The following is a 12,296-nucleotide window of genomic DNA, read 5'->3' as shown; positions in this document are numbered from 1 at the left end:
TGTCTAGTTTCCTGTTTTAGTTTGTAGTTTTCCTAGTTCCTTTATGTCTAGTTTCCGGTTTTAGTGTGTAGTTTTTTTCTAGTTCCTTAATGTCTAGTTTCCTGTTTTAGTTTGTAGTTTTCCTAGTTCCTTTATGTCTAGTTTCCTGTTTTAGTTTGTAGTTTTCCTAGTGCCTTTATGTCTAGTTTCCTGTTTTACGTTCCTGTTTATTAGCTCACCTGGTCTCATTAGTTGAACCATTCCACCTGTGTCTTGTTATGTGTGTGTATATTTACTCCTTGGTTTCTGTTCCCTGGGACTGGATCATTGTGTTAATCTCCCATGTGTTACAACCCTGTGTTAATTCCCTGCGTTTATTCTGTTCCACGTTTTAGTTCTGCCTTCCATTGTTTTCTGGATTAAACCCTCCTAGTTCTGCATCTCTGGCTCCCTTCTCCTGTTTTTGGGTCCACATCTCTACACCATCATGACAATCAGCAATCAGATCTCTCCCTCGTTCTTCTTTTCCACTGTCTCAGCAAGTTTTAAAACAAATAAAATCAAGAAATCATTCTTACTTTTATGTAGGAGGATAGTTGTTTCACCTACAACCTTTTAAAACCAACCTAAGAACAACTGAGGAGAAAAGTCTGATTTTTTTTAACTAAAGTCTTTATTTGACCCTTAAACAATATCTGAAAAAAATAAATGAATACATTTATTTTTGTATAATTACCACTTATTATCATGCCATAGATCTAAATTATTTTGATTTTTTGTTTATGGTGTCCACCAGGGTAAAGGAGAACAGTATTATACGATGAACAACAGAGTTTTGAGTAAAGTTTCTACCACAAAGTCATGCAAAATGTCTTAAAAACTGTGTGTCATAAATGACACGTTTGTCTTCATAAAGTTAAGTGTGTTCCAACCCACTCCAACCATGTCAACCATTGTTCTGATAATTGTTTTAGCATAGATGTTAACAAGTGAAAAATGCATCACGTGTTGTCTAAAAGACAATTATTTATTCTACTTCATGTAATATCGTTTTAATTTCCAAATAAAGTTTAGTGTTGGCAAGAAAATGTATCTTTGTAACTCAAAATTAGTCTTTTCTCAATAAAAACCTGCATTTTCCCGTTTCCAGCCTTGACACTGTAGGGCAGATCTTGGGTGAGATGCATAAAACCTGACTGATTTTGAAACAGGAGTGAATTAAACCCACAGATCAGTGTTTATCAGTAGATGTGTTGATAATTCAGCACCTGACTCAAACAAATAGCCCATTGACTGGCTTGCAAAGAACTGGATGAACAGTTTGATTAATCTGCATCAGGCGTGCTGGAGTTAGAAAAACTTAAAACATGCAGGGCAGTCGCTCCTGAGGACTAGGATTGAGAAACACTGCCACAGATGTATTGGAGCTGGACTCTGTTGCAGGAATCCCCAAATCCGGTCCTGGAAGGCCAGTGTCCTGCAGGGATTAGACGTGTAGCAACACACCTGATTCAAATGAATGGTTCATCAACAGACATCCATATTGGACATCCATTTTATTTGAATCACATGTGTTGCAAACGGGAAACCTTCAATACCTGCAGGACACCGGCCCCTCCAGGACCGGATTTGGAGATCCCTGCTCTATGGCAACCTGTAAGTCAGAGATCTCAGTCTCACATCCTTGGTTCCACTGTCCTGAAGGTTTTAGTTGCATCCCTGCTGCAACACGCCTGACTCAAATTAAATTATGCAACAGCTTGTTGTCAAGTTCTACGTAATAACCCATTAATTTAGGTCAGTCGTGTTGAAGCAGGGAAACATCTAAACCCTGCAGGACAGCGGGAGAGTGGCCCACAGACAGATTCCTGCCATAACGTCGCTTCCTCTTACTGAAATGTTATGATTTCATTCTTTCTTCCCTGGTTTTTACAGTATACTTTGGGCACCTTAGCTGCTGTTTTTATTTTTATTCATCTATTTATTCATTTTACTGTTTAGTCAATGTTTTATTACAGAAGTCATGATGAAGTGTAAAAGAAAGCTCTTTGCTTGTTGAATGGCAACTTTAGATATTTTATCAATCGGGAAAATCTAATTGAAAATCAGGATTTTTTGCTTCACAATTTTAAAATCAATTTTTTTTTTTTGTTAAAAATCTATTGTTTTTCCAAATGAATAAGCATAATCCATCGTAAAAAATGTGGTCATTTTTATTGTTTTATTTGATTTTTTTTACTTGTCTTCTTGGGTATTATAGCGGCAGAATGATGGTCTGGTTACTGTGTTGTTTTTTCCTCATTGAAATAAAAAAAAAATGATAAGCTAAAAAAAAAAAAAAAAAGTTTGACTTTTTTTTGTTTTTAATCTACAAAATCAGCCATATTGAAGAATTGTGAGAATCGCAATTTAAATCGAATCGCCACCCAAAAAAATCTGAATCGAATCGAATCGGGACAAAAGCATATGGTCACATCCCTAGTACACATGATGCAGGGTGGATGTGTGTTCACCTCCCACATCAGCCTGGTGTCGGAGCTTTCATCCAGCTCATTGGGAAGCTTTTTCTCACCAGCAAATGGGCCAAACTTCTCTCCCTTGAAAATAAACACAGGGGTCACTTGTCAAATGCATTCACAAAAACATAATGGCATCCAAAATAAATCATACTGCAACACAATAAGCATATAAAGGCATGACTTCCGCAGTGGATGAGGCGAAGACACGCCTACTGTTTAGTGTGACACCTGAACGCATCTCTCTGTTCTTCACATTTCTCCCTCTGACCTTACAAGGGGCGTGGAGAGAAAGAAACATGGGTAGTTCATGTTGTATTCATATTCAACTTCAGAGGCTGTGGCTGCAAAAATCAAAATACCAATACATCCAGAATGACAGTGAACTAAGCACAGCTCCCGTAAGTCTTTTCTGTGTATTTTACGACATGAATGTGTAGAGTTGAGTAAAAAAAAAAAAAAAAAAAACAGACCTAAAAAGTTTCAAACTGTGAAGATAAATCTAACTCATTAATGTTGGGCCACACCACCGAAACGACACGTCTCTGCCGGCATGAGTCCGTGAAGTGGACACGGACCACTGCAGTTACTGTAGCTACGTGGCACTCAAACGTCACAGGAGCCTTGGGTTGAGACTCACTGACAGCGACTGCAAGGGAGGGAAAAGGCGAGAAAACAATGTTTCTGCTCCGCCAAAACGCTTCTTTAAAAGCAGCTCGGGAGGTTTCCGGCTTGTAAAGTCGCGTTAAAGTTGTCCCAGACAGAAACAACAAACCTTTTTCACTCGTCTCGCCGTGTAAAGACCGATTCCATCCTGGACCTTGGACGATTTCAAGGAAAATCTGTCTGGCACGTACATACCCAACATTGTCATCGCTCAGAAACGTTTCCGTCATTGACATTTAGTTGACAACAAGAGAAGTCAGCAGAAGAGGAAAAGCATGGTTAGTTTGAATGTTTAGAGCGGATAGTTTCTTCAGGGGGAAAAAAAAAAAAAAAAACCAGGTTGAACTTCTGCTGCTCCTGCTGCTGGAAAGCAAAGCGGCGTCCTGATTGGTCCAAAGTTTGTAAGCAGAGCGAGCTTTCTGCGGAGCCACGCGCTGCAGCCTGCGGCTCGCGCTGTTCAGCTCAGCAATGCAGCCTCCCTGTCAATGCAGCTGCAGCAGCTGTTTGTCCAGCGGTGGCAAAACCAAGAAAACAGCTCACTTAAACCACCCTTTTAAAGCATGTATTGATAGGTAACCTGACTAATACAGCAGCGTATTACTACAGGACAAAGTGGCACATTTTATGTGATTTTTTTTTTCAGTGTTTTACTTCTACAGACATGTTTTACTTCTAGAAATCTAGACAACTGTTACTTGCAGGATATTTTTACTTTTTAAGACCATTCTCTATAAACCCAAGATGTATTTGTGTGAGATCTTTTCATTTTCATGCTTAGATTGGACTTAAGCAAGTCATCTCGACCATGTCAACACGACTGAATTCACTGAGTTGCTGCACTGTGATTGGCTGATTGGCTATTTGTGTAATTAGAATTAGTTGAAATTGTGTTCCTAATAAAAGGACCTGCAAGTGAACCAAAGAACTATCCCGACCATGCACACCTGTTCCAGAAACGGGGTAGGCAACTCCGGTCCTTGAGCGCCACAGTCCTGCAAATGTTAGGAGTTTCTCTGCTGCAACGCACCTGGCACACGTCAGACCTAATCAGCAGACTTGTGCAGAGCTGGACATCAAACTGCACAAGTCTGCGACTTAGCCATTGATTTGGATTAGGTGTATTGCAGCAGGGAGACTCTTAACATTTGCCGGACTGTGGCGCTCGAGGACCGAAGTTGCCTACGCCTGATTTAGAATAATCGGTTGACAAAGGCTGCAGTGTGGCCTCACAGTAAGAAGGTTGCTGGTTCGATCCTCGGCTGGGGCGGGGCTTGAACGGTGGCCTTTCTGTGTGGAGTTTGTATGTTCTCCCTGTGTATGCGTGGGTTCTCTCCAAGTACTCCAGCTTCCTCTCACTTTCCAAAGACATGCGTGTTAAGTTGATTGCCTATAGGAGTGAGTGTGAATGGTTGTGGCCCTGCGATGGACTGGCAAGCTGTCCATGTACGCCTTTCGCCAAAGACTGCTGGGATAGGCTCCGGCTTCCCTGTGACCCATAATGAATGAATGACAATTAACATGAAATGTTTGCAACCACCAACGGACCTAGATGTGGGTGCAGAGATTAAATCCATTAAAATCATCCATTTTCTTCAGTTTACAACTTTATCATAAGTTAAATATAAGGTGAAAGATGGGAGTGGCTGAAAACATCCCGCTCTAATATAAAGCTACACACAGTCACGTCCAACCAGCAGCTCAGTCAGGGAAGGTCTTTCCCCTCTCAGCATCAGAAAAACTCTTTTTGTGATCTTTTAAGTGCAGTTTGTGAGTTGACACGGCAGAGTGAAGCAAATGGCCCAGTTTGATTGTCATTGCAGATGCAGACACGTTAATGTTGGGTTATTACACAGGAAACTGTTGCACTTTAATGCACGCAAACATTTGACATAGTTGAAGAAAAAATCCTCATGATCGGTTTCCCCATTCTCTGTTAACCCAAACCCCCTCTGTTCTCTACTTCAGATAAGTTCGTTGTGCTTCAGCTTGAATTTATTTTGTTTATGTGTTCACTGACAAGCGTTTTCCCATGAATTCAACAGAGTAGAATAAATTATTTAACAATAGTTTAAAAATAGGTTTTGGCCTAAACACCCTACAAACTTCACTAAACTTCGTGTTTTATAAAAATACATTCGTTATATCATTTTACAGAGATAAGAAGTCTTATGACTAAATATGAAAACTAACATGTATGAGTAATATGAGGTGCTAAGCTAATAGATATCTGTGCAACACTTTCTCTTGACAAAGTTCGTTTGTCTAAATGTTAAGAATTTGCTAGATTTGTGTGTGATTATAGGGCTAAATAATTAGTTATCATGCTCACTTTCACTTCTCCCTTTAGATGAATAAACTCAGGACCCGCTGCTTCGTCTCTCAGTGTGATGCAGACGAAGGAAAATGACCCGTCAGTTTTCTGCCTCAGATTTGACCATTCTCTGTTGCTACATTGTGGTTTCTGAAGTGGAGATGAATTCAAGCCAAGACACTTCTGAGGGTTTTGAGGTCAGTCGTGATGTGGAAAAATTGATGGAGGTTATTTTTGCTGAGCTATGTGAAAAGCAGCAAAGTTCCTGTGTAATAACATGCAAGTATGGATGGAAGGCAATGATAATTAAATCAGTGCAACCATTTTCTTCACTTTGCACAATAAGCGCATCAGAACTTCCCCAAAAGAGAGTTCATGGTCACATGAATTCATGACTTCATTAGATATATCTGTTTAATTGTTTGGTGAAAACAGCTGATCACATAACCTGCATGTGGACATGATGAAGACGACTTGCTGAAGGTCAAACTGAGCATCAGAACGAGGAAGAAGGGAGATTTACGTGACTTTAAACGCAGCATGGTTGTTGGTCTGAGTTTTTACTGGGATTTTCACACACAACCATCTCTAATGTTTCCAGAGAAGGTCTGAAGAAGAGAAAATATCCAGCGAGCAGCAGTTGTCTGGACCAGAATGTCTGGTTGGTGTCAGAGGTCAGTGAAGAATGGGCAGACTGGTTGGAGATGATGGAAAGACAACAGGAAGTCCAGTAAACACTGGTTCCAACCATGATACACAGAACATCATGTCTGAACACACAACACGTCCAGCCTGGAAGCAGATGGCCTCCAGCAGCAGAAGACCACACCGGGTTCCCTCAATAGACAATAGAAGATGGAGAAACGTTGCTGGTCTGATGAGTCTCCAGTTCAGCTCCACATTCACATGGTAGGATCAGAATCTGCTGGAAACATCATGACAACTATGATGAAAGCTGCTGGTGGTGTGGGGAATATTTTCTCATACAACAGCAAGCACAAAATGTTGAAAATGAGGTTCTTTGACATTTGAATTATATACTTATTTCATTTTATTTTAAATGGAAACATGTATTTTTATTGAATATGACCAACAGTATAGTCTTACTTAAACTACATTGGATGTGAAATGTTCACTTCAACGGGATTTTGAGTCAAATCTGTACTTTAACAAGAAAGTGAACAGTGTCATTTTGGCACGTCTGCAATTTCCACCCATCCATCATCCTAACCGCTTAGTCCAACGAAGGGTCGCGGGGAAGCTGGAGCCTATCCCAGCCGTCTTTTTGGGCGAAAGGCAGGGTACACCCTGGACAGCTCGCCAGTCCATCGCAGGGCACGTCTGCAATTTAAAAAGAAGAATTAAAGGGGTACAAACCAGATTGACTGGTAAAGGAAAACATGACATATAAAATAAATGAAGGGAAAGTAAAATCTTAGAAGATAAAGCATCCAAGCACGTCAGTGATGCAGTTTACAAAAAAATGCTGTTCTAAAAATAGAGGCCATGAGGCCAGAAACAATCCTCACATGATCTCCATTACATTCTTTCTTTCTCCTCTCACCTTGATTTGTTGACTTTCGCCTCACAGAGAGAGATTAACATCATCTCTAATCACTGACTGTTTGTGTATATCCTGTTTTCAGACACCTCTTCTACAAACGTCTCCCCTCTTTTAATCAGCTGGGCGTCCGTGTTGCATTGGTTTTGTTTACAGTGTTTATAGCTTGTGTTTATACCAAAGGCTTCCTGTTGTGTTGTGGCTCAATGCCTAACTGCTCTGTGATTGGTCCAAAATGACGAGCGTTGGCCGGCAGTTTCAGCAAAGGCTGGATCACGATGTACATGTTTACATTAGAGTCAATGGGCCGGTGTGCTTGAGTGTCCTTAGTGCTGTTTGACAAGAGTTTATGTTATAAAATGGTGGTAAACATGTCTTTCGGTAGGGATTATTTTCCTCTCAGACCAAAACTGTGTTTGAGATGCTATAATCAGTCGCCTGGGTCATATTCCTGGTGTATTTCACGTTAAGCCATATGAAAGGGTAACACTTGGATGTTAAGCTTGGTCTTTAAGGTCTTTAAGCAGGTCTTTGTGTGCTTCTGTCCCACCCATGTCCTCCTTGGTCCATTTCTGTCTCCCTTGTGACTACTCTGTCAGTGACTCAGCCTGTCGGGGCAGGACGATTAGATGTCATGACCTCTTTTTTCCTCTGTGCCCTCTGAAGACCCTCCAACCCTTTAACTTTCACTCAGCTTTCACTGAGATTCCTGAGTGAACCCCCCTCCACCTCTGATCTCCAACACCTGCACAAGAAGTCACTAAAACATACAAAGCAAAGTCTTCTCTGAAGTCCGGCATTCATAACCAAACACTAATCCAGAGGCATTTGTGAGATTTAGGCAGTCTGTACTGAGAGTTGAACTGGGTCCTGACAACCTGGAACTTCCCAGTGAGAGTCACTGGGATGTACTTTGGTGTTCAGATAAACTGAAATATGCTGGACCTTTTCAGACTCCATCGTTCTCTCCTCCGCGCTGCAGGTTCTGCTGCCAATCATAATACACAAAACGTCTTTTAGCGTCAGCGGAAGTGTATGGCGATTGGTTCAAGCACTGTGTAATATCTGCAGCACCTTCTCTTCTTGCAGTCTTCATATGGTATGAAATAAAGTCGATTTTTTGGATTTAGGTAGAAAGAATTTGCCTCAGTTACCATGAAAAGGTTTAGTAACTGGTTTAGTAATTTGCCCATTTATTTTATAGGATTCTTTTATCTGTCAATTGTTTTTGCTTTTCTTTTGAGGTAATTATTGTCTTGTTGTCTTTTAGTTTTCATGTTCATCAGTAAAGAAAGCAACTTGCATCTGTCTGTACCTGGAGGAATTATAGGTTTAAGAAAGCGTTTGGCTTGTAAATCATCCTTTAGTGTTAGATATTTATGCAGAAACATACTTTCCCCATTATGTTTACTGCTGATACACTCGATTAGTTTCTAAAAGCCGTTCATGTGAACAGGGATGAACATGCAGATATCTGTGAATGGAAAACTTCTTTCTTCTTGTTTCTTCTCTGCAAGAGCTCAGAACGGGTTTGAAAAGAAGATCATGCTCTGCACAAATGCTGTCATATGAGCACAAGACAGTGACAAACATTTCTTTATCCCCTCCTGCACACTTGTTGATGCTCTGCACGCGCTCCCTCATAAGTTTAGCTTTTGACAACAGTTTCTGATGTCTGAGCTGCTGTTAAACCCGCATGGAGACAAAGTAAGACTAGTAGACATCTGTGCACAACAGAATTTAACTCTGACATTTTTTTTTTTGTTTTTTTTCTGCTAATTTCTCTCTACATACTTTATTGTTTTTCTGAGTTTCTTAAAGTCGTACAACCTGAACCACAAACTGGTCTGTTCAAATAAAAAGTAAGGCGCTGGTTACTTCCTGCTTGCGTGGGCCAGACGTGATGGAGGCCTGATTAATCAAGGAAGGAAACATAGAGACTAAAAACTTTCAGCCCCTCATCCAAAAAAGGTGGAGCTCTGCTTTAATATAAACATAAACAGGGTTCAACAATCTGCAAATACAAACAATATTTCATTCGCAATCAGAGTAGCAAACATAGCAAGTGCCGAAAGTGAGGCACTTCAGAAATTTAGTGACAGCGAAATGTGTAAAGACAATTTGGACAAGTCCATGTTTACCATTATGCAACATCCCCTCTTGGTTCAAGAACTGCTTGTAAACATTTGGGGAACTGACCAGTTGCAGGACCTTTGGAAGAGCAATGATTTCCAGTATCGCTTAAAATAAAACTCTGACCTTCTCTGTCACATTTTCCATTTAACGATGCTCCACATTCATCTTGTGAAAGTTCTGGACTGCAGGTGGCTCAGCTCAGAACCTGGACTCTTTCAGTAGGAAACAATACTGTTGGATGCAGAATGTAGTTTAGCATCGTCTTGCTGAAATATGCAAGGTCTTCCCTGAAAAAGACAATGCTTACAACATCAGAGATGCTAATTTTTAAACTGAGTGCTGACGATAAAACAGATAATCTCACTAGAAGGCATTGCATCATTTCTGAGAGGATTGTAAATTTCCAAAGACCGCACAATACTTTCCTTTTTTTTTTTTTAGTCCATGTTGAACTAACTTTGGCCCAGAGAGGGTGATACAGTTTATCGATCATGATCACACATGTCTTCTTTTTTGCATAAACTGCATTTGTGGATTGCATAGTGAACATGTTTTCACAGCAGGTTATTTCTGAAGTGTTCCTAAACTCATCCAGTGATTTCTATGACAGAACAGGCCTGCCTGGGGGACATGGACCTGAACCTGGTCCATGTCCCCCAGGCCATGGAGGTAAATACAGAGTTCTGAAAGTCTCTTTTTATATTTAGGAATATTTTGGTAATATTATGTATGTCATGATGGACTTCTCAGAGTCAATCAGGATTTTAATAACAACTTTGGATAACCACCGGCGGCCTATGATGAAGGAGTCGGGCGGGGGAAGGGAGGAAGGTTTTGGACTGCTGACACGAGGTGTGGGAGAGGAGTATGGGTATCAGAAGCCAGGTAGGGGACTGGATGCAGGCGGGAACAGTCAGTAATCTGGAGACTGACTGCGGTGAAGCCGGGTAGGGGTGTGTCCGTAGCAGAGCCAGGTGGGGGTGTAGCGATGTACTGTACATGATAGGATATTCTGTGGGGTTTTTTTTTTTTTGCTATTTTATATCAAAGAAAATTAATTTTAAACCTTTTATTGCTATTTTTTAAACCCCTACACAGCCGTACTACCTCACTAAGGTGCTGCTTCTCTTTTATGTTATTGACTTGTTGCCAGTTCACTCAGTTGCATCAAATTCAAAGTCAGTATTTGTGCAACTGGGTTTGTGTTGTCTCCTCGTTTGTCACACACGACTCAGAAGATCCATTTTCGGACCTTGTGTGTGTGTGTGTTAGCACTGGATGATATGCAAACACACACGTGAAAGCTCAGTTTTTAACTGCTCTGATCAATGATTATCAACTCGTTATTGTTTCAGATGTCCAGTGCAAAAGGTTTCATTTCAAGTACAAAGGAGATGATAGTACTTTCTCTGAGAGTGAGTCGTCCTGATCTGCAAAAGACACATAGATAAATGGACAAACTCACAGAGGTATCACACACAGGTTTGTCATCTGCCACTTTTAACGTGATGTTAAGCGTTCGTTGGCCTTTCTGAAGCGAAACATAGTAAGTGGAGAGGGTGGTGCGGTTAGACATATGTTGCATTTCATGACAGAGTTACCTAAAATAATTAGCACATGATTAACCCACTGTATTCTAGTTGAGGAGTCATGAGTGTGTGAGAAGAGGTAAATCTATCAGACGGTGGAGGTGGTAAAGACAGAGATAAGGCGGTTCTCATCTTCAGTGACTGTTTGCAAAAGGAAAGATGGAATATGAAAGTTTGATGAATGAAAAAAAAAAGTTCCAACGGGCTCAAAAAAGGAAAAAAAAAACTGTGAGTGTGGACAAGGTCGAAGACATTTGGACGTTCAGCCCCACAGGATGCAGACTTCGAATCTAAGCATATGCTTGGCACTGAGCCACTCAGTGGCTGTACTGCCAGAGTCTCTGAGGGCTAGAAACTACAGAAACCACATTTAGGACACGGCGGAGGAGAGGATTGCGTTGAAATAAATACATTCAGAGTTTTTTTTCTAAGTAAATATTTTCACTGGGAGAAAACCTCACTTTGGCAAACATACAAATGGTTCCATGCAAGATTTTCCAAATGGACGTGTGCATTTTTCTGGAATCTCCCAAACCTGATACTGCAGATTGAAGGGCCAGACCACCTTTTGTTTCATGTTTCACAAACCCCCGCAGTCCCTCACCACAACTCCCTTTTTTCAAGGCTGTCGCTGAAATAACCAGCAAACCATTTCCTGAAGCTCCGAGGCCACTGGATAAACGATGTTTTCATTTGACAACCCTGGGTCGCCACTATAAGGAGGGGCTTCAGAGGCAGCCTTTTGAAATTACAGTACTGATTAAGCGTGAGAAATTACGGGCACTTAGATGTGATTTCATGAGCAGGGGGACCACCCCTAGGCAGCTCAGTCTGCTGGGAGCAATGGCAGTGTGTACACAAAAACACAAACACACACGGCCCTGCATGTGCACAAGACATCAAGACCAGAATGTGTTAGGCTGCAGATATATCAGCATCAGGACAATTTCTTCATTCTCTCCTGTGCATCGCGTGTTGTTTTAATCTAATATGAAGACATGAACGTGGCCTTAGAATTGAACATACATTATGGAGCTAAACAATGTTTTTTTCACTGCTTGAGTTATCGTAATGGAGATCGGCGGAGACGAGCAATGCCCGAGGGCGGCTGGTCCCTCTCCACCCTTCCTGGGAATGGGATCTTGGTCAGGATGGGTTTGGAAGGAAGCCTCTTTTTCTTTTTTCTTTTTTTTTTGCATGGCTCTTTGGTAAATCAGAGCTGTATAGAGCTGGTTTGGACCTGAGCCTCAATAATGATCTCTCCCCCGAGCAGCTGAGTGGAATCATTTTCATCTCGGTATACTCCTTTTCTTTCCAGGCAGGGCTCTTCGTCCGTGCACATATGCAAGTTTTCAAGTCACACGATTCCATTTTACACTGTTTACATTGGAGATTTTTGCCACACGGCACCAGTGTTAGTGTGAATGGTTTGATTTAACCGCCTTCTAGCTGAGCTCCGTCCCTGCTTCTCTCTACCGCAGGATTTTCACTCAAAGCCTTCCCTGTGTGTCTGTCTGTTGGCTGTCTCTGTTTGAGCC

At 41.2% G+C, this 12,296-nt stretch overlaps 1 protein-coding gene across 1 annotated transcript in view; it reads right to left on the bottom strand.

Moving 5' to 3' along the window:
- The window catches only part of prdm5 (PR domain containing 5), a gene marked incomplete at both ends in the record, with an annotated part of 45,854 nt that extends 42,491 nt beyond the window's left edge, over nt 1–3,363 (bottom strand). The window contains 2 exons of the mRNA XM_079245568.1: nt 2,493–2,576; nt 3,271–3,363. Coding sequence (XP_079101694.1) covers nt 2,493–2,576; nt 3,271–3,363 — 177 coding nt within the window. The remainder of the gene's footprint in view (nt 1–2,492; nt 2,577–3,270) is intronic.
- Nucleotides 3,364–12,296: the final 8,933 nt, after the last annotated feature.

This window comes from Telmatherina bonti (genome assembly GCF_933228915.1).
Source record: "Telmatherina bonti genome assembly, chromosome: 8".
Classification (NCBI taxonomy): domain Eukaryota; kingdom Metazoa; phylum Chordata; class Actinopteri; order Atheriniformes; family Telmatherinidae; genus Telmatherina; species Telmatherina bonti.
The sequence above is the reverse complement of the archived record's forward strand: the minus strand, read 5'-3'. Positions and strand labels throughout refer to the sequence as shown.